This window comes from Schistosoma mansoni, chromosome 6 (genome assembly GCF_000237925.1).
Source record: "Schistosoma mansoni strain Puerto Rico chromosome 6, complete genome".
In the NCBI taxonomy this organism is placed as follows: domain Eukaryota; kingdom Metazoa; phylum Platyhelminthes; class Trematoda; order Strigeidida; family Schistosomatidae; genus Schistosoma; species Schistosoma mansoni.
Window position 1 is genome coordinate 17,288,986 of NC_031500.1, and position 25,167 is coordinate 17,314,152.

A 25,167-nucleotide genomic window follows, 5' to 3' on the forward strand; every position below is an offset into this window, starting at 1 on the left:
TGTTTAAATAAATAAGCTAAAAAGCATCGTCAACAAAATACTATTTTCCCAAGCAAAAATGCTTACTGAATAACGCCACCTTTGATTACTTATTTATTATTTGAGTAACATTAAACCTTGCTACAAAAAAAATTTAACAGATTCATATTAACTATCTGAACGATAGTCATCATTTTTTAAGGACACATCAATTCTCAGATCGATGGGGATCTTTATAACTGTTAAAATTATGATCTGAATTGTGTATACATAAGCATAGATAGATATGTGTCTGTATTCTGAATATTTCTCTCACGGAAACAAAAAAAGAAAAGAAAAAGAAATTATCCACCATTGTCCAGTTGGACATACACAAAGATGAACCTATCAAAATATATTTTTTGAAGGATACACAAAAATACAAATAACAAACCGATTGGCTATTGGAATATATATATATATACGTATGCAATGTATATGAAGATGGATCACCACAGTGAATACAGAAAGAATACTACCAAACAAGATAGTATTTATTTGTTGATAGAAAATTCATCTATGCAACCGGTTACAATATGTGTCAAAATTTCAGAACTAATTTAAATGGATTTTATTTCATTCTAATTTAAACATACTTCTAAAACAATATATTCCAACGAAAGTCAACGATACCGATGATTCTCTTGCTCGAATTAAATATCAGTCAGTCATAATATAGAACTTGGTACGTACATATATCAGTTCGAGTTGCTATACCACATTAATACAGAGATGTAGCTGTCGATATATACAATATTATATGTATATATTAACTATAAAGTAGAATATTTACTTTATCTACATAGTTTTCTCCTTATTTATATACTGTTGTTATGATAGTTTAATATTTTAACACCATTTATTCAATATCAAGTTTAGATTGTGATGATGACGATGATTAATTCAATGAAAGTTAATTCATTCTCCTTCTGTATGATTATATTCTATCATTGTATTCTTTCAAATTGTAATACATTATTACATCAACATAAGAGATCAATTCATTCTGATTTTGAACAACAACCAATTATGAACACTACGATCACCACATCATCATCCTCATCCTCATCAGATCTATTTAGACCTCTTAATTGTACAGTGGATTATCATATTCAATTAGGTTTAAAACCAGATAATCAACATAAAGAAGATACTATATTTAAACATTCTACTCAAACACCAATATTAAGTGTAGGTGCATATCAATGGATTGAATTAACATGTACATGTTGTTGTAAATATACTGAACAATGGGAACAAATTATTAAAACACAATTAACACAATCAATCAATCAAACAGTAGTGATTAATCAATCGTCAGTAAATAATAATAAGACGGCAACAACTTTATTGTATAAGATTACATCCTCTAATGGTCATGTAATTGCATTATCACTTTCTAAAAGAATACATTCTAATATACATTTATATCATTGTGATAATACTACTGATAGTACTACTTATAATAATCATAATAATTCTTTATGTATTACTTTATATTTAGAGATAAAATGTAATACAACTAATGGATTTTATATACATGCAGAGAATTTAGGTCATAGTCAAATTATTACTTCATTAATATGGATAAATAGTACATCAAGAAAACATATTGAATCATTAACAAAACTAACTGATTCATTACATATCATTGATGAATATTATCATCAACAGAATAGATCAACAACAGCGACGTCGACAACAATGACAACAACAACAATCACTAGTTCAGAAAGTATGAAACAACATCAAATACAATTAAAAGAAGAAACATTATATCAATTAACGAATAAAGGATATACTATTATAATACAAGATCCAACACAAATTAAAATTACCGAAGCCAAAATTTATGTACCAAAACAACAAGTGAATTATTATGATAAATTAACAGACGAGTTGGTTAATAGCAACAATGATAGTTTAATACAAGATGAAAGTCATGGTATATGGAAAAATTATCTATGGTTAACAGTATTATTAAGACCACAAAAATTTTATATTGCATCTGATTGGAGTTCAGCAGTAATTGCTTTTATGCTTGCATTATCTGTTGGTTGTTGTAATGATCCAATTATGATTAGAGAACAATTAAATGAACCAAAAGCTATATTGACCGGTTTATTTTGTCAATTGATTATAATCCCAATGGTAGGTAGTGTCAATGTATGTGTGTGTATGTGTGTGAACGAATCATATGAATTATTTTTGATGGTAAACATTTTTTAGCTATCAAGGTAAGGATAACATAAATTGAGTTACTGGTTTTTCCCCTATTGATGTGGTTCGGGAACCGCTTCTGTATATGTTTCCAAATTAAACTGGTAGAATCGAGAGTAGAGGAAGTTCACTATCACTCTTAAAATGCTTACTAACTGCATTCATGCGTCGTGTTCAGAGGAAAACAGGTAGAATTTCGGCGATAAAATTGTGTTTATGTATACAGATGGTCCACCCAAGGGAGTTGAATAACGTTGATTTCAAAGTGGTGGGAACGAATAACGTTACCAGGTAACATAGGACAGTATCTCCCAACATTGCTGCACCGCCCTATAGATAAGACCTCTGGGTGAATGGCTGAGGGAGTGCTCCCTTAAGTAAGCCAAACGCCTCAGTTTTAAGTTCGAACTCTAATTCATTTACTTCGGTCTAAGAGGTCGGATAGTGTCAACAAACCTAACAAAAAATGTATAACTCAAAGCAGAAAACATAAATCTCTACTCAGTTATTGAGTTGCATTGTGTATTTTACAGATGTCCAGATATATTTATTCGCATTTCTTGACACATTTCAAAAATAAACAAAATGTTCCTTAGTGGCTCCTAAAATCTATCGACCGTCAACTGTAACCATGACATTCAATCCATCATATATTAGAGTTGCTTCCCCTATAAGCTACAAGTCTTCTAGATCCAAATCAATTTACTGAATAGCAGATTTTGTTCTGCAATAAAGTGCACTCCTCACTCATTACTATCCCAAATACCATTAGAGTATTTCAATACAGATTTAAATGATTCAATTAAAACATTAATAGTAAACAGTTGATTATTCTGGCTACTAGAATAACAATATTTCATCTACACCTTTAATGATTCAACAATGGTAGGGTGTTTACAAATAATAGAAATATTCTTTCGTTCATTTTAACTCAACCTAATTTAGTCGTCAGCAAGTACATATGTATATGCTCATATTGAAGCCATACATTTTAATATCGACCTATTGAATCACATTGAACTAGAATCAATGGATTGAGGTTTAATAAAATTACAATGTAATTTTTGAGAACTGATTAATTAAACTACTTACTCAATCCACTTAGTAGTGTTTGTTTGAATCTTCCCATTGATGTTTAGGACTGCAACTGGTCAGTCTCTTATTGACATATGTACATCCTGTGCCTATTGCCTCAATATTGCCTTAATTCATAAGCATTATAAGCAAAGATGGATAGTGGCTAGCAGTGGAATCCAGGTATATCCATTTGACGAGTCCCAAATAGGACGAAACGCGCGTCCTGGATTCCACTACTAGCCACTATCCATCTTTGCTTACTTACCCAATCATTTATATAGTTCATCTGAATATAGAGTTAAAATTGAAGTAAATCTTCAATGCTAAAAGACAAAAAGATACTAAACCTATTATTTCAAAGATTTTAATTAAAGAGATTCAATAGTTTCTGAACATCGGTATGCGTAAGATTTTATAACTATATATCATAATGAATCAATAAATTACTCTCCATGAAAGGCAAGATAACCATTTATTTATTTATTTATCTAAACACATAAATATTAATACAAGGAAGCACCAGATAAATATGCGCCTCACAAATCTCATTTGATTTGTGTGAGGGCTGTGATAATGCCTATGTGCCCAAACTGAAACAGGTGGTTTTCTTAGGGGTACACCCCCGGAGCCTTTGACCTAAAGATCTGATCCACAAAGCAGTGGAACGTCGTAAGGAGATGCAGTCCCATGGTAGTCGGTGATCAACGACTGATTCATACGCCATTTGTTCCCTCAGGATACTGGAGCCAGCCCATGTGCACCATTGGTTTGGAATCAGGGTTTTCCAACTCCCCTGTGTGGACTTTCCATGTCCACCAACCCGGTTAGAGCGCCAGACATTCGCTTTTCGTCCTTTCAATTTCGTAAACAACAGTAGTGTCACGAGAAGGCAGTGAGTAGGACTTCCCTGACAGAGGCTATATATTCGCGTGGCTATGTGAGAGCATTTGGAGAGGGGGAGCGTACTCTCCCCATTCTCGGCCGTACCAGGGCATACACGATTAGAAATTATTTGATTAGTTAATTTTTGTAAGATTTTGTTTCGACAATAAAAATAAAAAAAATTTATCCATATTGTATATACACAAAAACATGTGTACTATTACACTTAGATACTTGAATTAATCAATAAGAAAAGAAGGAAATAAATTGAAGGTCTTGATAGAAACGTGGTTGAAAAAAACAACAAAAACATGTCATATTTGACAAATAATACATGTAAATAAATTTTGAAATATATTGTTACTATATACGCACAAAAATAAGTTTAATTTATTTGTAAGTAGTATAATAATCAAGTTGGAAATAAATGAAATTATGAATATATATATATATGAATACTAGTGTGGAGGAAAAAGTTATTTTAATTATTAAATATTAAATGTTTAAAAATGGTAACGAACAAATGCCCTGGTAGCCCCCAAATGCCTTGGTATGGCCGAGAGTGTGGAGAGTACGCTCTCCCTCTCGAAATGCTCTCACATGACCACGCGTATACAGCCTCTGCCATGGAAGTTTTATTCACTGCCTTCTCACACCAAGGATGTTGTTTACGAAATTGAGAGGACGAAAAGCGAATGTCCGGTGCTTTAACCGGGTTGGTGGACATGGAAAGTCCACACAGGGGAGTTGGAAAACCCTGATTCCAAACCAATGGTGCACATGGGCTGGCTCCAGTATCCTGAGGGAACAAATGGCGTATGAATCAGTCGTTGATCACCGACTACCATGGAACTGCATCTCCTTACGATGCTCCACTGCTTTGTGGATCAGACCTTTAGGTCAAAGGCTCCGGGTATGGCCCCCTAAGAAAACCACCTGCTCCGGCTTAGGCATCCGGGTAGTATCGCAGCCTTCACACAAATCAAATGGGATTTGTGTGGCGCAAATGTATCTGGTGCCACTTTGTACCAATGTTTATATGTTTAAATAAAAAACAATGAAAAAATAAAAATCTGATAAAAGGGGGGTGCTAAAACAAATACAAAAGAAAAATGAAATGAAAATATTACACAGAAATAAATGAGGGGTGAATACTGAAATTGACAAGTAAGTGAACTAGAACAGTTTACAATTGGTCACTGAAAAGTGAATAATGTTATGTATATTGATTCCTTCCTAGTGCTAGTCCAATCACTATGTAGGTACCAGTCTAAAGTGACTTAAAATCACAAACACTGTTGAGATGTAAGGTGGTAGTTTGATGTAGTCGACTATAAAGCTGGATACAACGAGATAGAGTCCATCAGGAATCATCAGTTCTTTCAAGACAGCAAGTGTACCTTGCTGGCGAGTGTTAAAGAGCACGAGACCTAGGTTTAGTGGGGTTATCTATCGACTGCTTCCAACCACCACCTTACATCTGAACTAGAATGGTATTTGACAAAAAAATATAGTTCAGTTAAAAATACAGCTAATTAAAGCATCATTTAGTCAAGGCAATTAATTTCACTTTTATGAATATATATATATATATATATATATATATCACAGTGATTTTTAGTGTTTTGCAATATTTCATCTAAACCTATCACTCGTAATGGAGAAGATAGGACGAAGATTTCAAATATTGTATACTCTAAAATAAATGGCTTTAACTGTGAGATTTTCATCAACTTTCTGGACTAAGTCAAAGATCAAATCAGGGAAGAATGAGGTCAAAAAATAATATAGACATACTAATAGTACCAGCTATACACAACAATCAGTCAAATTACATGTCGACAGAATAATTTCGTAATTACTTTTAGAAAAATTTTAATAGCCTCTTTTTAAAATGTGTACTGATGATGACGACGATGTTACGTAGAAAGAAAATGGAGGCATCACAGTTAAACTGTTTAACTCGAAGAGCACGATACCGCGAAAACACCCACAACATTCAACGTTACCTAGTATTTGTCAATATAAAAACTTGTAGTTAGTTGTTGCTAGTTTTTTTAAAACCGAATCCATTCACCCTACTTTTGATATAGTGATCTACTGTACCATAGATAAAGTGTTATTCTGAGAGATCAAACTTAATTTAGGTACTAGAAATGAGTAAAGTTATTCACTAATCTATCAACGGTCTTGGTCTGATAGGTTTATATCAATAGGAACACGAATAGACCCTGATATGCATTGAAAATAAGTTGACAAGTGTCAAAAAAGATAAAACATTCATCTTGTGTTTCATTGTAGACCAGTTACTACGAGTACTACCCCAATATAATTTGCTAGCTTTTCTAAGAAATCTCGAATTGAACAATCAACCCAAAACCTCCATATTGATATTATTCATGTGTTTGCTAATCAGTAGCTTTGAGAATTAAATATTTCGTGAGAAGCCATTTGATTGGCGAAATTCATGAACATTAGGAATGTAAAGAACGAATACATCAGCGCTACTGTGACCGATTCTGAGCCATTTCACCGAACATGCACAACCACTGATTTAGATTATTCTTCACATCCCAAATAAGTATTCCTCATCAACAATCAAGGCTTGAACCAACAGTTAATGACATCATAAACTGATAATATAATTTTATTTGACCGCCTCCAGCCTTGTTTCGAACCACTCCTACATTAACAAAGACTTGATATAGACTTAAGTGGGAGTTAGCCAAACATAGTACATGTACCAACCATGTTAATTGATGAATTCATCAATTCATCAGTTGAGATGACCGAGACACGTGTTACGTATGCCCAACCACCGACTGCCCCGACGTGCAATGTTTTATGGTGTAGGAGTAGGTTGGAAGAGAGCTAGGGGCGGCCAGACCAAAACGTGGCACAAATCCATGAAGTCACTGACCAGTGGACTGAGCCATGTTGGTAGGTGTAGACTACCTTGCCGGGATTCATGAAATGATAGCAATCGATGGTTAGAGACCTTGGATGACATGGCTCAAAATCGTTTGCAATGGCGAAGATGCATCCACTCTTTGTGTTCTACCAAATTCTAATCTTCTGAATTTTTCATGTCCCCATCTTTTTTCACTTTCCAAATTTATTTCGTTGGATTATACTCCTTCAATAACATCTTCAAACCCTAATCTTTCCGATTACTGCTTATGCACTTACTACTTCTACCACTATGGGATTTGAATCGACAACTGCATCTCTGTGCTAATGTGGTATGGCAACTCGAACTGATGTACGTACGTACGAAGTTCTACCTTGTGATTGACTGACTGTTAATTGATGAAGATTCACTATCTCATCAGACATTTTGTCATGTTTACATAATAGCCAACACCTAACCTCATCATTTCTTTCTATTAACCAAAGTGTTACCTCAGTAATTCAACATTTAAATGAAGAAAACAAAATGTTCAATGTAGTTAGTTGTAACAAATATTAGTTGGATCAATAACTTGGACTATTACTTCTAGGTCAAAGAAATTCTTACTCGTTCAAAACAAGAAAAAAAAGCCAGCTAATTCACTGTCTGTATACTAACTAATGAAATCTTGCGAAATACAAGGGGTACGCAAAACCGAGAAATATTCATCTTTCTTTTTAAACGAAAGAGTAAAAAAAAGAAAATCAAAAACACACGAGGTAGCAACATATGGATCATTGATTGAAAGAAATTCTCCTATTACTTGTATGTGTATTTATTTATTAACTAAGGAGTGAAAAACTAGTAAAAAATAGGCATCTTAAAATGTCTTACTTAATCTATAGAAGAGAAGAATTAATAATTAAAAAAAAGATAAAGATTTCTGTTAGTTACCATTCAGTTTAATTCGATCACTTTCATTCTATTTTACATATCTCCTTCCACTTATATTCGATCGACACGCCGTTACTGGTACATATTAGTACTAAGTCAGTCAGTCAATCAGTCACAACATAGAACTTCGTACGTGCGTACATCAGTTCGAGTTGACATACCACATTAACACAGAGATGCAGTTGTCGATTCAAATCCCATAGTGGTAGAAGTAGTAAGAGTATAGGCATTATGTGAAAGATTAGGGTTTGAAGATGTTATTCAAGGAGTATAATACAGTGAAATAAATTTGAAAAGAGAAAAAGGATAGAGACATCAGAAGATTAGAATTTGGTAGAACACAAAGAGTGGATGCATCTTCGCCATTGCAAACGATTTTGAGCCATGTCATTCAAGGTCTCTAACCATCGATTGTTATCCTCTCATGAATCCCAACCAGGTAGTCTACACCTACCAGCATGGCTCAGTCCACTTGTTAGTGACTTCATGGATTTGTGCCATGTTTTGGTCTGGCCGCCCCTAGCTTTCTTCCAACCTACTCCTACACCATGAAACATTGCACGTCGGATTAGTACTAAGTCATATATTATGGCTATATATATATATACATTATATACACTTATACACTTGACTTCATGGTGAGCACAACAAACTGTCACCAGTATGAATTTATAAATCTCAAAAGCCTATTGACAGAATAGAATTGATTTTTTCAATCTTTCATGAAGATAATTTTATTTCCAACAATTGTTTTTCGAAAATTAGTGATGAATAAAATTCGAAACTTTAAACAATCATAAAACAGTATAGGGCTGAGATTATAAATCGATCAAAGCACTGTACGACCGTGTCGAGTATGAGGCAGTTACCAACAGAAGACAATGAAAGATGATCGCACAACATAGTGGATTGGTCGTCGATACACATTAACACATTGGTGGATAGCGTTTCAGTGGTCTAGAGGTTAAGCGTTCGAGTGCCAAACCGAAAGTTCCGGATTCGAGTCCCATGTGCGGGATTGAGGATGCACACCGCTGAGATGTCTCGTACTAAGACAGGACGGTCGTCCAGTGCTTCCGAGTTCTTAATGATGGTCTAAAAATGATAGCTTCATAATCTTAATTATAGAAAGCTCAACTAGAATGAATAAAACTGATCAAATCAAATGAATAGGATAGATTTATTATTCTTGTTAAAACAAAACTTATTTTATATTGAACAGATTTTAGAAAAAATAACTAGCTAACAGATTGAATATTTTTAGGCATTCTATTTATAAACAGGATGATTAACCGAAAATTTGAAAAGAAAAGGAAAAAATGAAAACAGTTGGCAACATAGTAACTAAATTAATTTTTCATTTCTACTTATTGTACCATTCTTGAATGTCACAAAACTATGGAAATCCAATGGATTTACTGAAGCCTCAGAAGATCATTAGTTTAAAACAAATTCGTAGTCTAAATATTCAGTTATAATCTTATATAATCGAGATCATGAGTCAATTGAAGATAGACTACCATGGAAAACCTGGAAGCATTGGACGGCCGTTTTGTCCTATTGTGAGACTCCTCAGCAGTGCACATCCACGATCCCGCCTCGCGAGATTCGAACCCAGGACCTATCAGTCTCGCGCGCGAGCGCCTAACCACTAGACCACTGAGCCGGCATCCAATCATTAGAAAACCTGGCATAAATTTGTATCAGCTTAACATACCACTGTACACAGATGAGATATATTTGATAAAATTAACAGAAAATAATTTAAAATCATTGTAGTATCACTACTGATAGTAAAAAACTGACAGCAAAGAACATTTTCCGAACAGAAGCAATTATTATGTCTTGAGCAGATTGATCGATATTACACATTGAATTCACCAGTCAGATTTCTGAATATAATTTTCTCCCGACCGTTGCTGCTACCTTGACGTGGTGGTCGGGCTTGCCTATCGTGATGAAGCAATCGAGCTATGCTGGTTGGAACAATCGTTCCTCGAGGTCCTACCATGCCAGACAGGTCGGTTGAAGAGCGGTAAAACTAAAAGCAGCAATCCCAAGGTCCGAAGGCGAAGTCGTACTGCCGACTGTACAGAGATGTGACGGCAGTAAGGTGTTTCCTTCAGACAACCAGCATGACAGCGATGCTGCCTTCCCACAAGGAGGGGTGGGGTTAGAAAAGGTCGACCCTAAAGATGCACACCTCGCCTTATCCCACGGATTTCCGTCTCCGGCGGTAAGATCCCAACAAGTACGGAGCTAACACAAAAACTACCCACAAAAAGGTCGTGTGTGACCGACCTCAAGCAGTTGTCCCTTGGGCACTGCGGTCACGCTCTCAGGTCATTAAGACCACTTCTAATCCAATTTCCTTTTCAGGTACCTCTAGAAGAACCCTTCCACGGTGTGGGCAACCAGGAAGTGATAACTGCCCTCATACCTCTAACAACACTCAAGACCACTGTATTCATAATCAATCTCCTTCTTCAATTCCTACTATTCCTTCTACCTTGACTTGCAACACCAAACTTCCTCTCTCGGTTTCCTCCTCAAGTGTCACCATGGCCAGCGATTCTAGTGCGCGAAACGTTGTCCCAGGTCTACTAAAACCTCGCTCCAAACTACACATTGGAGCCTTCAACGTACGTACTTTAAGTCAAATCGGTCAACAGGCCTCCTTAGCTAAAACCCTAGAATCTCGTACCATTGATGTATGCTGTGTCTCCGAAACACGCATACAGGATCCTAGTGTGGTCATTCACTTGACCTCACCTCGCCAAAATGGACAGCCAACGAAATACACCCTCCGTGTATCTGGCGACCCGTTGGCTAGTTCTCGTGGACTTGCAGGTGTAGGCATAGCACTAAGTACAAGGGCAGAACAGGCACTACTAGAATGGATCCCCGTTAACAGTCGCCTGTGTGCTGTCCGGCTAAATGGCTCCGTAAGAACTCGGAAGGATAGGGACACACGTCGTTGCCTTTTCGTCGTTTCTGCCTACGCTCCTACTGACTGCAGCCATGATGAAGTGAAAGATGACTTTTACAGAAAACTCTCTGAGCTTCTTCAGAAAGCTAAGCGCTCAGACATAGTAGTCGTAGCGGGTGACTTTAATGCCCAGGTAGGCAGCTTAAATCAAACAGAAAGACATTTAGGTGGGTGTTTTAGTATTCCGGTTCAACGAACCGATAATGGTGATCGTCTGTTGCAACTATGCTCAGACAATCGTTTATTTTTAGCAAGCACTAATTTTAAACATAAGGAGAGACATCGTCTAACATGGCGACCACCTGCACCAAACCAACGATGGACTCAAATAGACCATATTGTCATCAGTCATCGTTGGAGAGGCTCAATAGAAGATTGTCGCTCGTATTGGAATACTTGTTTAGACTCTGATCACGCTTTAATACGAGCGCGCATTTGTCTGCGCCTCAATGGACGCAGGAAAATTACACTAAGAAGACCCATTAGGATTGAACTGGAGGACGAGAAAGCCAAATGCGAATTCCAGAAACAACTGAGTTCACATCTAGGCAGTTCTGTAAACGAGACTGACCCAGATGCTGCTTGGAAAGACATACGAACAGCTGTGGAAACAGCAGTAACATCTATTAGTCATTTAAACCATAGGACTCCAAAAAACCAGTGGATTTCCTCTAAGTCTATTTCACTGATGGATTCGCGTAAACTCATCCCATCAGGCTCTAAACACGACGAAGAGCGTAAACAAATTAGATCTAGGTTAACTAAAAGTCTAAGGAACGATCGTGAGCAGTGGTGGGCAACGAAAGCAAAAGAGATGGAAAAGGCAGCGGCTGTAGGCAACACCAGACAACTATTCAGACTAATAAAAGAAACCGGAATTAAGAAGTCAAGTGTAAGTGAGACAATCTCGGAAAAAGACGGAACCCCTATCTGCTCTCAACCCAAACGTTTAGAACGATGGGCGGAACACTTTAAGGAGCAGTTTAGCTGGCCTTCAGCTACTGCACAACTACCCACTATTCCTAGAAAACCTGAATGGAACATTGAGGTAGGCCCCCCGACCCTACTTGAAGTTCAAAAGGCTATAGGTAATCTGAAACGAGGAAAAGCAGTTGGTCCTGATGGATTGGCTCCAGAGGTCTTTAAATATGGTGGTCCAATTTTAGCGATTAGGTTGACTAATATTCTGGCTAAAATCTGGGAGACGGATGTAATCCCATCCGACTGGTCACAATCACTGATTGTCCCAATATATAAAAAGGGGTCAAAATCATCCTGCGATAACCATAGAGGGATTAGTCTGACTAACATAGCATCTAAAATACTAGCCTCAATAATTATCGGGCGCCTAACTAAGACTCGTGAACTGCAAACACGAGAAAATCAGGCTGGCTTCAGACCTGGTCGTGGCTGTATCGACCACATATTCACCATTCGTCAAGTTTTAGAGCACAGACACGCTTATCGGCGTCCGACAATGATAATTTTTCTTGACTTGAAAGCAGCATTTGACTCTGTAGACCGAGAGGTTCTGTGGCAGTGTCTGTCATTGAAAGGTGTACCTGAGAAGTACATAAACCTTGTGAAGGCTCTTTACTCGAACACTACCAGTCGAGTGAGAGCTTATGGCGAACTGTCATATGATTTTACAACCTCAAGTGGTGTCCGTCAAGGCTGTCCACTATCCCCATTTTTGTTTAACTTCATTATAGACCTGTTGCTGGAAATAACACTCTCGTCGACTGAATTTTCAGGAATTGATCTTCTACCAGGGGGACCACTAAGCGACTTAGAATACGCAGATGACATAGTCCTGTTTGGTGAAGACACTGACAAAATGCAGAGTCTTCTGTTGGAACTCAGTAATAATGCCAGGATGTTTGGGATGTGTTTCTCCCCATCCAAATGTAAATTGTTACTCCAGGACTGGCCTGCGTCAACACCTGAACTAAGGATAGGGAGTGAAGTAGTCGAACGCGTCAAAAACTTCACTTATCTTGGAAGTCTGATCAGCCCTAATGGGTTGGTGTCTGATGAAATCTCAGCACGGATTCAAAAAGCTCGTTTGGCTTTTGCCAACTTACGTCACCTATAGCGAAGACGAGATATCCGTCTATCAATTAAGGGACGAGTATACTGCGCAGCAGTTCGTTCTGTTCTACTTTACGGCTGCGAAACATGGCCATTAAGAGTAGAAGATACTCGTAGGTTACTAGTATTTGACCACAGATGCCTTAGAAATATTGCTTGCATTTGCTGGGATAGCCGGGTAAGTAATAGTGAGGTTAGACACAGGGTATTAGGGAATGATGGTAAATCAGTTGATGAGGTGATGAATCTTCATCGACTGAGATGGTTGGGCCACGTGTTACGTATGCCTGAACACCGATTACCACGACGCGCAATGCTGACTAGTACTGGGGATGGTTGGAAGAGAGTTAGGGGCGGCCAAACCAAAACATGGCATCAGTGCTTGAAGTCACTAACTTCTAGTCTGAGCCATGTTGGCAGATGCAGACTACCTGGTTGGGGTCCGCGTGACTATCGTAATAAATGGTTGGAGACTCTGGGTGACATGGCTCAGAATCGATCACAATGGCGTAGGTGTATACACTCTTTATCTTCCCTTAAACCTTGAGATTAAAATTGCTTCATAACTTTTTTCCTTCCTATACTATATCATTATATACAACCTTTCTTTACATACTACCACCACTAAATTAATTACTTCTATGAATCCGGTGTTGATCTTGTTGCGCTAACGAGGTATGGCAACTTGGACCAATGCATATATGTGCCTGGTCCTACGTTGTAGCTGACAGACTGACTGATATAATTTTCTCTATTCGGTTTATAGTCTAGCATTCTAGACTTGACCAATTACACTTCTGACTGGCACATTTAACTTTGGACCGACGCAAGCTAAACTCCTAATGACTCGCCATTTACAAACCTTTCTCTGTCCTCTGCCTTGGGTCCAACAGAGAAGTCAGCACCCAGACTTCATCATTATTGCATGCCAAACATACATGGGTTTATGTACAAACATGCTAGGTCTCATTGTACCATAAAATGAAAAATCTCTATAATATATCAACAATCCAAAAGTGTCTGTGAATAAGGTAAGTTGTGGATAATCGATTAGTAATAAAATAGGAATGCTAGACAAAAAATAATAAAATATGTCCCGTTATAAGAGGAATGAATTAGCGACATAAAAAAGATATGGAATAGTGAAATTTAAGAACCAGGAGAAGGATAAAGAATGAATGTACCTGTTCCACTGTGACAGATTTTGAGTTATTTTATTCATCGTCTCCGAAAACTGATTATGATTATCAAGCGAATACAGACCAAGTAGGCAGCATTCATCAACAGACTAATGTAATAACATGCGACAACTGGGTTGACGACTTGAAGCTCGTTTTATTCATTGTAATGTAAATAGTTAGTGTCACTATGTCCCATAGGAAAAGCGTGGCTTCAAACTAAGTATACAAGACTGTACTTAATGGATGAATCTTATTATTTTTAATGATTATTTGGAATAAATATTAGTAATGTTGTATTTCATGAAAAAGTTTGGGTACGAAGTCTTCGCACATCTGCATAAATAAGCAAAATAATTAATGATTAAGTCTTATGAATGTTGTTGCTTTTATTTGCTTTTCTTTGTTTCTCTCATATTTCAGATGGCCCTAGGTTTTGGATTGGTTTTTGGTCTAGACATCGATCAAGCATTTGGTTTATTCATTTGTTCAACTGTACCTGCTGGTGGATTGGCTTATTTGATGACTTATTTAAGTCATGGGGATAGACAACTGTCAGCGGCATTATCTCTAATCGCAAGTATCACTGATTTAGGTAAGTGTATATAATTGTTCTATCTATTGAAATAAGTAATTGTATTTTGAATAAATAGATTGTGGATGTCAGTACAACCATTATTAATGTTGATAGAAAAACCATACCCGTCGATCAAGTTACTTTCTATCTACACACAGTAGCCCAGTCGACAACACATTAGCATTTAAATCATGAGATGATAGGTTCGAGTTACAATGTGAACATCAACACTGGGATGCAGGTACGTTTAGCTGATCAGTCTCAACTCAGAATAAACACGGGTCCTACATTCCATAGCTAGCCACAATCCATTCATTCTAAATAACCTGTGACAAAATGACTATCTCCAAGCAATACACGCAAGATCCATAAATAACAACAAAAACTGTTTATGATTCAGTCTTGTATATTTACAAGATAATCCAAATCCTTAGTAATAACCATATAAATCAATGCATATTATTGGAATAGATGCCAGTTCAGTCATGAAATAAAATTTCATATTTTACAGTCTTTTCTCGAATCAAACATTTTCAAATGAGAAATATATGTTTTAAAGATATATTAATAAACACCAGTGCCTCCAAATGCCCTGGTACGGCCGAGAGTGGGGAGAGTACGCTCCCCCTCTCCAAATGCTCTCACATAGCCACGCGAATATATAGCCTCTGTCAGGGAAGTCCTACTCACTGCCATCTCGAGGCATTACTGTTGTTTACGAAATTAAGAGGAGGAAAAGCGAATGTCTGGCGCTTTAACCGGGTTGATGGACACGGAAAGTCCACCTAGGGGAGTTGAAAAACCCTCATTCCAAACCAATGGTGCACATGGACTCTCGTATCCCGAGCGAACAAATGGCGTATGAATCTATCGCTGGTCACCGGCTACCATGGGACTGCATCTCCTCACGATGCTCCACTGCCTTGTGGACCAGACCTTTAGGTCAAAGGCTCCGAGTGTGGCCTCTTGAGAAAACCACCTGCTTCAGTTTGTGCACCTGGGCAGCATCACAACCCTCACACAAATCGAATGAGATTTGTGCGGCGCATATGTAATAATAATAAACACCAAGTCATGTATACACTACCATGACTATTATAAAAATTAATTTAACATCATCCAAAGCTAGTTGATTAGGCTATACGCGGTGATTTGTTAAGCTCCATTAGATAATATAAATGTGAATACGTAGGTTATTTAATTTTACTGCCGAACGAATATGATTCAAATAGATAATGAATGCCAATTTTAGACAATACATATGGATATTATTTAGTAAAGATTATTAGTGTGTTTTAAATATATAATCTATAGAATTAACCATAACGGAAATTTTAAGAGGTGGCTTAATGGTTAAATCGCTAGGTGTCAATAGATCTTATCAACTGAAACTACGTTTGATCTAATTCATATTGAGCAGACAGACAGTAATACTAACCTTCATCACAAGGGTTTGCGTGAATTCAAACCAAATACGCAAACATTTACTTAGTAGAAGTTAAATTATTATTAATACCACTATCATTATTGAGGAACACTGTAATATTAAAATATATGAGTATAACCCTTGTGGTAGTCTCAAAACTGTAGTTATTTCATACCGATGAACACTTATCTGATGTGTCAAACATCAAGTTGTAAAGGCACCTCTTGTAAAACAGTATCGATTATCTTTTGAGATGTCAGAAAAAGAATAATGGACAAAATGGAATTATTGTAATTGATATTATTTGTACAGTGTAAAACATCACATTGGTAGGCGAAAAATTTATTATTCCAGCTTACGACGTTTTTTGAAAGAAGATACGTTTCACAATCTGAAAAACTGTGAGCACAAGTTTAGTTCCTAGGGTCAACTTTATGAACCAGCGTTTTCACATCACTCAGTGTTCATATATCATCTAACAAACGCGAATCTAGAGTGGAAGCTACAGTTTGACACAGGTCAAGCGATCTTGTTTATAACTCACTAGTGGGGAACTGTGCATACTTCATTTATCGCATTAATAAAAAGTGACTTAATTAACGTACAATAGACTGTTAGTTACATTAATAAGTGATCCACCCTGATATATTAATTAAGAATGTTTAGGAGTTTCTCGTAAGACCCATCTGGCATACTTTCGCAGTTTATGCAGATAATTAATGAAAAAAGGTTTGTGTCACCTCTGGAGGATGATGTAATTTTCAGTAATAATTACTTAACTTGGGCGACTTACAAATTTTATTCTATTAATAACTTCATACTACTTAAAAGTAGACAAAGTATGTAGAAGTAAGTTTTTAAGAAAATTAAATATAAACTTTGAGGTACAAGGTTAGTGAATATAAAGGTATCTGTAGGTATTTCATCGCATTAAAAAAAAACATTATATTTTATATAACACTACAAACATGATGGGAAAGGTACAAGAAAGTGATTTATACCTCATAATAGACATTGGATACCGGATAAACTCATTGAAACAGTATAAAACGTACGATAAACAAGACGAACTCAAACATATAATTCCTAAATAATAGAAAACAGATTTGCAAACAGAAATGGTCTTTAGTGTTTTTTAGTCCTGATTATCTAACTCTTAACTCTTTTTTCTTGCCTACTGAAAACTTTTTTTGGGAACAAGTTTACTAAGTCTTTGAATCAAACTTTAACTTTTGCAGCCAAATGCCCTGGTACGGCCGAGAGTGGGGAAAGTCCACTCTCCCTCTAGAAATGCTCTCATATCGCCAAGCTTATATAGCCACTGCCAGGGAAGTTCTACTCACTGCCTTCTCCTGTCTAGGGTGTTGTTTACGAAATTGAAAGGACGAAAAGCGAATGCCTGGCGCTCTAACCGGGTCCATGGACACGGAAAGTTCACCTAGAAGAGTTGGAAAACCCTCATTCCAAACCAATGGTGCACATGGACTCTCGTATCCCGAGCGAACAAATGGCGTATGAATCTATCGCTGGTCACCGGCTACCATGGGACTGCATCTCCTCACGATGCTCCACTGCCTTGTGGACCAGACCTTTAGGTCAAATGCTCCGAGTGTGGCCCCGTGAGAAAACCACCTGCTTCAGTTTGTGCACCTGGGCAGCATCACAACCCTCACACAAATCAAATGAGATTTGTGCGGCGCATATGTATTCCGTGCCCCTTTGTACCAATATTTATGTGTTCAAATAAAAAAATAAAATACATATGTAACCAATAAGTTATACATTTCTTATTTTATGATTATTCAATGAATAGCATTCTCTTTCTTTTACATTTTCTCTTTTAGTGGTTATGCCACTTTGGGCTATAACAGTTGGATGGTATTGGTTTAATCGTCCAATTAATATTGGGAAAACATTTGGCTGGCTAATGCTTATAGCTTCAGCACAAAGTATAGGAACTTTAATGAGAGGATGTCAGCCAGGTTTAGCACGTGCAATTCTAACATGGATAACTAGACCACTACTTTTATTATCTGGAATACTGCTTGTGACTTTGGGTGTATATATTAATCATTATGCTTTTAATGAAGTTACTCAAAATTTAATTTTTGCCTTATTATCGCTTAATATATGCGGATTTGCAATTGGTTGGCTTGTAGGATTAATAACTAATCAAGGTTGTGCAAGATCTCGAACATTATCTACGGCAGCTTCAGTGTTTAATGGTCTTTTGTGTATACCTTTGCTAAGAACATGTGTACATGCACCAGAAGGTGATTTAGCGGCTGTGGCAGCTTTGTGGACAGTTTTATTTACACCTATTCCATTAGCTTATCATGCAGTAGTTACAATAGTAGAAGTAAGTTTTATTTAGATTTTTATCATTAGACTAATTAGTTTGGTTATTATCGTTATTTTACTTGGGGGGAGGAGGTAGTCGTAAAATATGTTTATTTTGAAGCTAGTTTTATCATAGATCGACACCATTCGAGCAACTATAGGAAACTGGCGGGTACTTAACATCAGCTTCACCTTATTTTGGAACAAGTCGTGATAGTTTAATCACTAATGACTAACCCTGAGATGGACCACAAAAACTCGAATGATAAATTATGATTAGAGGATTTTGTCCGTACCAAGAGTGATACAGTCATCAGATAGGGTATTAAATCGCGAATTGGATGTTGTCAGTTAGATCTGGACCCAGTTTTTCGAAAGATTAATGTCCAATGAGATTATTTTACTTCACGGTTAATAATCTGCTTATTTGTTTAAACTTTTTAAAATTCAAACCTGGTGTACTCAACGTATATTAATAAATGTAGAGTATATGATAGCAATGTGAAGTTATGCAGGAATAAAGGTGAAAAATAGGACAGGATTCATGATTATCAAATATACGATGCGCTTATCGCTGTTATTTTAGGTAGGAAATAGAGTTACAAGTCACCTGCCATTAGATTATACATTATTCTGAATCAAACAGATACACAACATATGAAAATATGGAATTCCAGCTACACTTCATAAGAAATGTATCTGCGATATATTATGCAAACTATTCATTGTTACAGTTTCATATGACACTTCCATACAGTTAAAGATACTGGACTTAACAGCCCTAAAGAACAAAATACTCTTGTTACTATCATAGAGTTTCGAAAAAGAAAAAGGCATTCACATTATTTAAGGTAATATGTATCATTACTTTTTTTAGACTAAACATTCCCAACAAACCATTTGCTTTTTCTCTTATCATATTTTTTTCAACGTAGAAATGGTTAAAAAGTTATATACAAAATCGAAGAAAACAACGTGAAGAAGAGAAAAACTGCATGGCTACTCTGATAGGCGGAAAACAACATGAATTCGGTGCTGCATCTGTTGCTGCTGTAGCTGCAGCAGCGATTGCAGTGACACCAGCTATTGCAACTAGAAATCTATCTAAAAACGACAAAAATTCAATTATCCAATCAGAAAAGACAATTAGTAATGACAATGAAATTGATAGTTCTTGCGTGGAACAATCACCACTACCAAAAGCAATGGTAAACAGTGAAACTATGGTGAAGATGCATTCAAGTACTGTTACAACACCAGCTAATTCAAACAATCATCATTGCAACATGTTTACGTTAAATACAATTGAATTAGACTGTGAAAATCATGAAGAGAATGCCAGACAGCACAGATTTAAGCATTTGTATGGTGAACAACTTAAGTCAGTTGACGGTGAATTAAATTTAGATTCATTTGCTAACAACAACAGTAACTCATTACTGGATGATAACGAAAAGAGATCATCGGGATTCATAACACAACAGCTACGTGATAAAAGAACCAATTGGCTTACAGATTTTACAGGTCTCAAAAAGCAACAACAGGAAGAAAGGAGTAATTCTACGGAAATAGGAATGTTAACACTAACAGACCCTAATATAAGTAACCAAAAAGGACACTAATAATTCTCTAATGCTGGTCCATCATAATAGTAATATAAGTTCAACAGAAAAACCATCATCTAGTGACAAATATCTACCATCAATTGACATTGTAAACGAATTGAAACAAGTTAGTATACAGTCAACTAAAGGTCTTCCAAGACATTACCATCATCTTACTGATGCCAGTGTATCACCACTGTATACAAATATGTAGTGCATATCATAAATCATAACTAGTTGAAGCAAACAGAAAGACAACGATGGGAACAATATCAATGAATACAACACTATTAGTTAGTTAACGAAGCAAAAAAGTAGAATGATTATGATGTAGTTTCTTATGTATTTTCTTCCTTTTTGATGAAACATTTTTTAGCCAAAAAAGATAATATATATATATATATATATATATATGTACACTTTATTTTTAGTCTATCTGATTGTTAAATATTACAAGATATTTTTGCTATCCAACAAGAGTGATCTAGCTAACCTTAGTTAGCCAAACACTTATATCTCTTAAGCTGGGTGTGCTTGAGCACGAATTTAGCACTGAGGAGATTCAAAATTTCAGGCATATGATAATTTGAAATGTATATTCGCTTATTTGAATTTGATAATTTTTAGAAGGTATTCTGAGAATATATAAGAGACTATGATAATGAACAGATAAGATAATAATCAATCCATTTCTATGAAGCGCATTAACGGGAGTCTAACCAGACTCAAGATGGAGCATTGGATACTGGAGTAGTGAACATTTAGAACGTGAAAATTCATCATATCAAGACCGAAAATGATAGACATGAATTGGAAATGAGTACTACTGACATATTCATTGAAGTTAGTGCCATTAGTGAGAATCCTCGATATGGGATTTTTATCAATAAAGTTTAAAATTTTCCTTCAATTTAAATACATTTAAACTAGATATACATGAAGATCGTGGGGTGGTTATTCACGACAACCACTTATCTTAACAGTTTTAGCAACTCTGAAAGGTTAACGAACGACAAAAATCAACGCACATACTAAAATGGGGCTTGCTGTTTGAGGAGATATGTTAATCAAAGAGCATGCAAGGTACCTTAAAGCAACTAAAGTAGGATCTACTAGCACCACAGTGTTTAGTTGTTGTACAACTACGAATTGTAGTTACAGAAGGTGTAAGCCATATAAGGACTAAATGCATTTAATTATCAATGTCTCAGTGGTGAAATTAGTGAGTAAGCACTGTTATGAATTTGAACTCGACATTGGATTGTGCGACCTGACATAAACTCATACTAGACGAAAATACAAAATACTTCAGGGTAAAAATTAGTGAATTGTAAATGCTATCCGGGTACCATTTGCCACGGGTGTAAGTAGAAATTATAAACTGACAATCGTTTATAACACTACTCTTCCAAGTTCTTGCAGTCCCATTTAGTCGACTATCTTTAGACTTTATATTTACATGTAAAAGATCACGATGAGTAGCTGCTGAGTAGCCAGAAAATTAAAGGGTGAACCAGTCTGGTTTTCCGCAACGCTTAGATGGAAACAAGTGAGTGAGTCCAATAAGGTTGTGTATTCGGATTTCAGAGAGCCTATATCATTCATAAATGAGTTGGTAGGTATTATTACCAAGGTCTGACTTGATAATTTCGAATAAATTGAGCATTGGGTAGACTGTTATAAATAAATAATATTTTTGCAATATCCCAATAAGTAGAAAAATTAGATTTTCTGACGTTTCGTTACTCAGTGTAAGCCACATCTCTGAAGATACTACAAATATATTATTTATTTATTCATAAATGAATTTGGAAAGGGCTAGTAAATGCGCTTATCTGATTTAGTACAGGGTTCAGTCAACGGAAGCTCCATGTAGTTTGGACTGTAATTTAAGGATATTTTGGATGATATTTCGGAAGCCCCTGGGCATATGGGGAAAATGGTGTTAAAGAGAAAGAGCTGATAAGAAGGAAATAAATTTTAGAAACACAGAAGAGAACTATTGACAAACAAATGGAGTTAGAGGTATGCAGGCGAGTGACACTTTTCAAACGCTTAACCTGTAGGAAGGCAAATGTTTTGAACTTGCAAAGAGAAACAGGGTTAGTATTGACAGTTTTATCAACACGTAGATGTGAATGTGGAATGAGAGAAACAACTGACTGAGATAAGTCGCCAATCAGATTTTCAATATGATTTTCCAAACCCAGTATCTAACACTGAAAATTTGAAGTAAGGAAGGATGAACTATTTATTCAAGTTTTTTTCTCATGTCTTTGAGATGGAAAGCGATCTTAATTGCATGTAGAAAACACTTGACTGCCGCCACAACCTGGCGTTTGGCAGTACAATCCCACTCTCTGACCTGAAACTTAATGTTTTCGGTTTAGAAGCTTTTAAAATGGCATAAGGAATTCCTAGTAGGTTGTAGACAGAAAGTAAGAGTAAGTTCGAAGTGCTCCACCTGGAGACCAGTGTTGAGTGGAGTACTTCAAGGTTTTCCTAAGTTCTTTACTTCGTAATGTATGCAAATGATTTACCAAGTATAGTAGAGTCCTTAATGTTATTATACGCTGACGATGTAAAAGATCTGGAGAGAAATAACGAGAGAGACAGATGCATGCACACTTCGGGCAGGCTTAAATAATGTGATTAACTGGTTTAAAGAGTGACTGATGCCTATCAATGCGGCAAAGTGTGTCTACATGCGTTTTGTGGATACAAAAGTAAATAGGTACAGAACAGGGGATGTGCTATGCCCGCGGTTCAGTCTCACAAGGATCTTGGGGTGACAGTGAAACATGATCTTAAGACCACGGCCCATTGTCGGGAGGTTGCAGCTAAGGGGTTTAAAACCCTCTGGGCTTTAAGACCAAGTTAGATACTACCATATTCACTGTAGTATACACAACATTATTGAGAAGTAAGCTTGGGAACTGCGTTCAGGCTGCAAGCGCCTCCAAATACCCTGGTACGGCCGAGAGTGGGGAGAGTCCACTCTCCCTCTCCAAATGCTCTCACATGGACACGCGTATATAGCCTCTGTCAGGGAAGTCCTACTCACTGCCTTCTCCTGGCTAGGGTGTTGTTTACGAAATTGAAAGGACGAAAAGCGAATGTCCGATGCTTTAACCGGGTCGGTGTACACGGAAAGTCCACCTAGGGGAGTTGGTAAACCCTCATGCCAAACCAATGGTGCACATCGGCTACAGTATCCTGAGGGAACAAATGGCGTATGAATTTATCGTTGGTTACCGGCTACCATGGGACTGCATCTCCTTACGATGCTCCACTGCCTTGTGGATCAGATCTTTAGTTTAAAGGCTCCGGGTGTGGCCCCATTAGAAAACCACCTGCTTCGGTTTGGGCACCTGGGCAGTATCACAGCCCTCACACAAATCATATGATTTTTGTGTGGCGCATATATATTTGATGCCGATTTGTACCAACACTTATGTATTTAAATAAATAAATAAATCAGGCTCCAAGCCCCTGTTTAAAAGGTGACTCGCATATCCTCGAAAAAGTACAGAGGGCAGCTACCTGTGCGATCCCAGAGCTCCGTGATTTATCATACAAAGAGCGGCCTGAAAAGTTAGATCTTTTTACCCTGTCCTACAGCAGACTAAGAGGTGATCTGAATCTGATGTATAGAATACTAAGGAATAATTTTGGGCCTAATATATTCTTTTTCTCCCCACTAGAGCAGAACCTCTCAGAAGACATAGCAGGCGAGTAGAAAGGTCAAGAACGAACAAAATACCTATGGCATACAGGTTTTCACGCCGAGTCATCAATTCTTGGAACCTGTTACTCGAAGCAGTGATGTCCACACCCTCAATTGACTCCTTCAAAAGAAGACTGGACACTCATAGAAGCATACTAGAGAAGTAACAACATAGGCCATGTACCTTCTGATTCATTATACAAATCTGAATCTGAAATCTATAAATCATAGTCTCGCCATCATAGTCTCGCCATCATAGTCTCTCCGAAAAAACTTCAGAAGATGAAAATTTCATTGCTCAAAAGTATTCTATTTTATTTGAAGATTTCGGTGAGGAAAACAGTCTCTTATTAATGACCAGTAGATTTCATATCGATAAACAATCTTTAGGTTAAAACAAATTATAACTAAACTGAAAATTCACTTTTAGATAAGAGACGTAGCACTAAGCAATATGCAAATGTTTCAGCAGTGCAACATCAAAACAAAACTCAAAATGTTAACTGTCTTCATTTGACTATTAATGTTAGGTAGGACAACCTCTAGAACTAACCTCTAACAGATAGTACATCCCTCACATTTTCTGCCGGTACCGTCATCTTCGTATAAAGCCCCTCAATACAAGGTTGGTTAGTCCAATGGTTTCAAGTGTTCGCAGAAGTCTCAGTATGGGAGGGACAGGAGTCTTGATGTACTGTATCAGTCTTGGTAATAATGGTCTCCTAGTTAATTCAGTTTAATTGCTGTTCTCTGAACCTTTTCTAAAGTCTCATTGTCATTTTTAAGCAGGGGTTAGCCGGTTGTATGCAGTACTCAAGTTTAGGACGCCTGAATACTATATAAAAAGTCAAAAAACGTTTTAGCGCTGATATGACTATAGGCCTTACGTATTGTCCATAAGGTTCGAAAACCTTTGACGGCTATCGCACAGCATTGTGAAGCAGTTTTTAAGTCGATGATCCTTAAGTCATTGTATGTCTGGACAACAGGTCGCTAGGTGTTATTCATCCTGTATGTACCTGTACCCTGATAACCAGTACTTATCACAATACACCTGGAATTATTTATCAGCAAGTGCAAAGTTTGGGATCATTCACATAATTTCTTCATGGCATTTTGAAGTTCTAAGCTATCACCTTTACTTCTTATTGCTCTCCATATCTCGACATCGTCAGCATATGGCAAGACCGGTGA

At 36.8% G+C, this 25,167-nt stretch overlaps 1 protein-coding gene across 1 annotated transcript; it reads left to right on the top strand.

Annotated features, from left to right (window-relative positions):
• Window positions 1–1,047: 1,047 nt before the first annotated feature.
• Window positions 1,048–20,264, top strand: Smp_131350 (sodium-bile acid cotransporter related; the record flags this gene model as incomplete). Its single annotated transcript, XM_018798440.1, has 5 exons — window positions 1,048–1,334; window positions 1,746–2,169; window positions 14,723–14,894; window positions 18,147–18,661; window positions 19,578–20,264. The coding sequence occupies 5 exons, from the start codon at window positions 1,048–1,050 to the stop codon at window positions 20,262–20,264; spliced, it is 2,085 nt and encodes a 694-aa protein (XP_018653382.1).
• Between the last annotated feature and the right edge of the window lie 4,903 nt (window positions 20,265–25,167).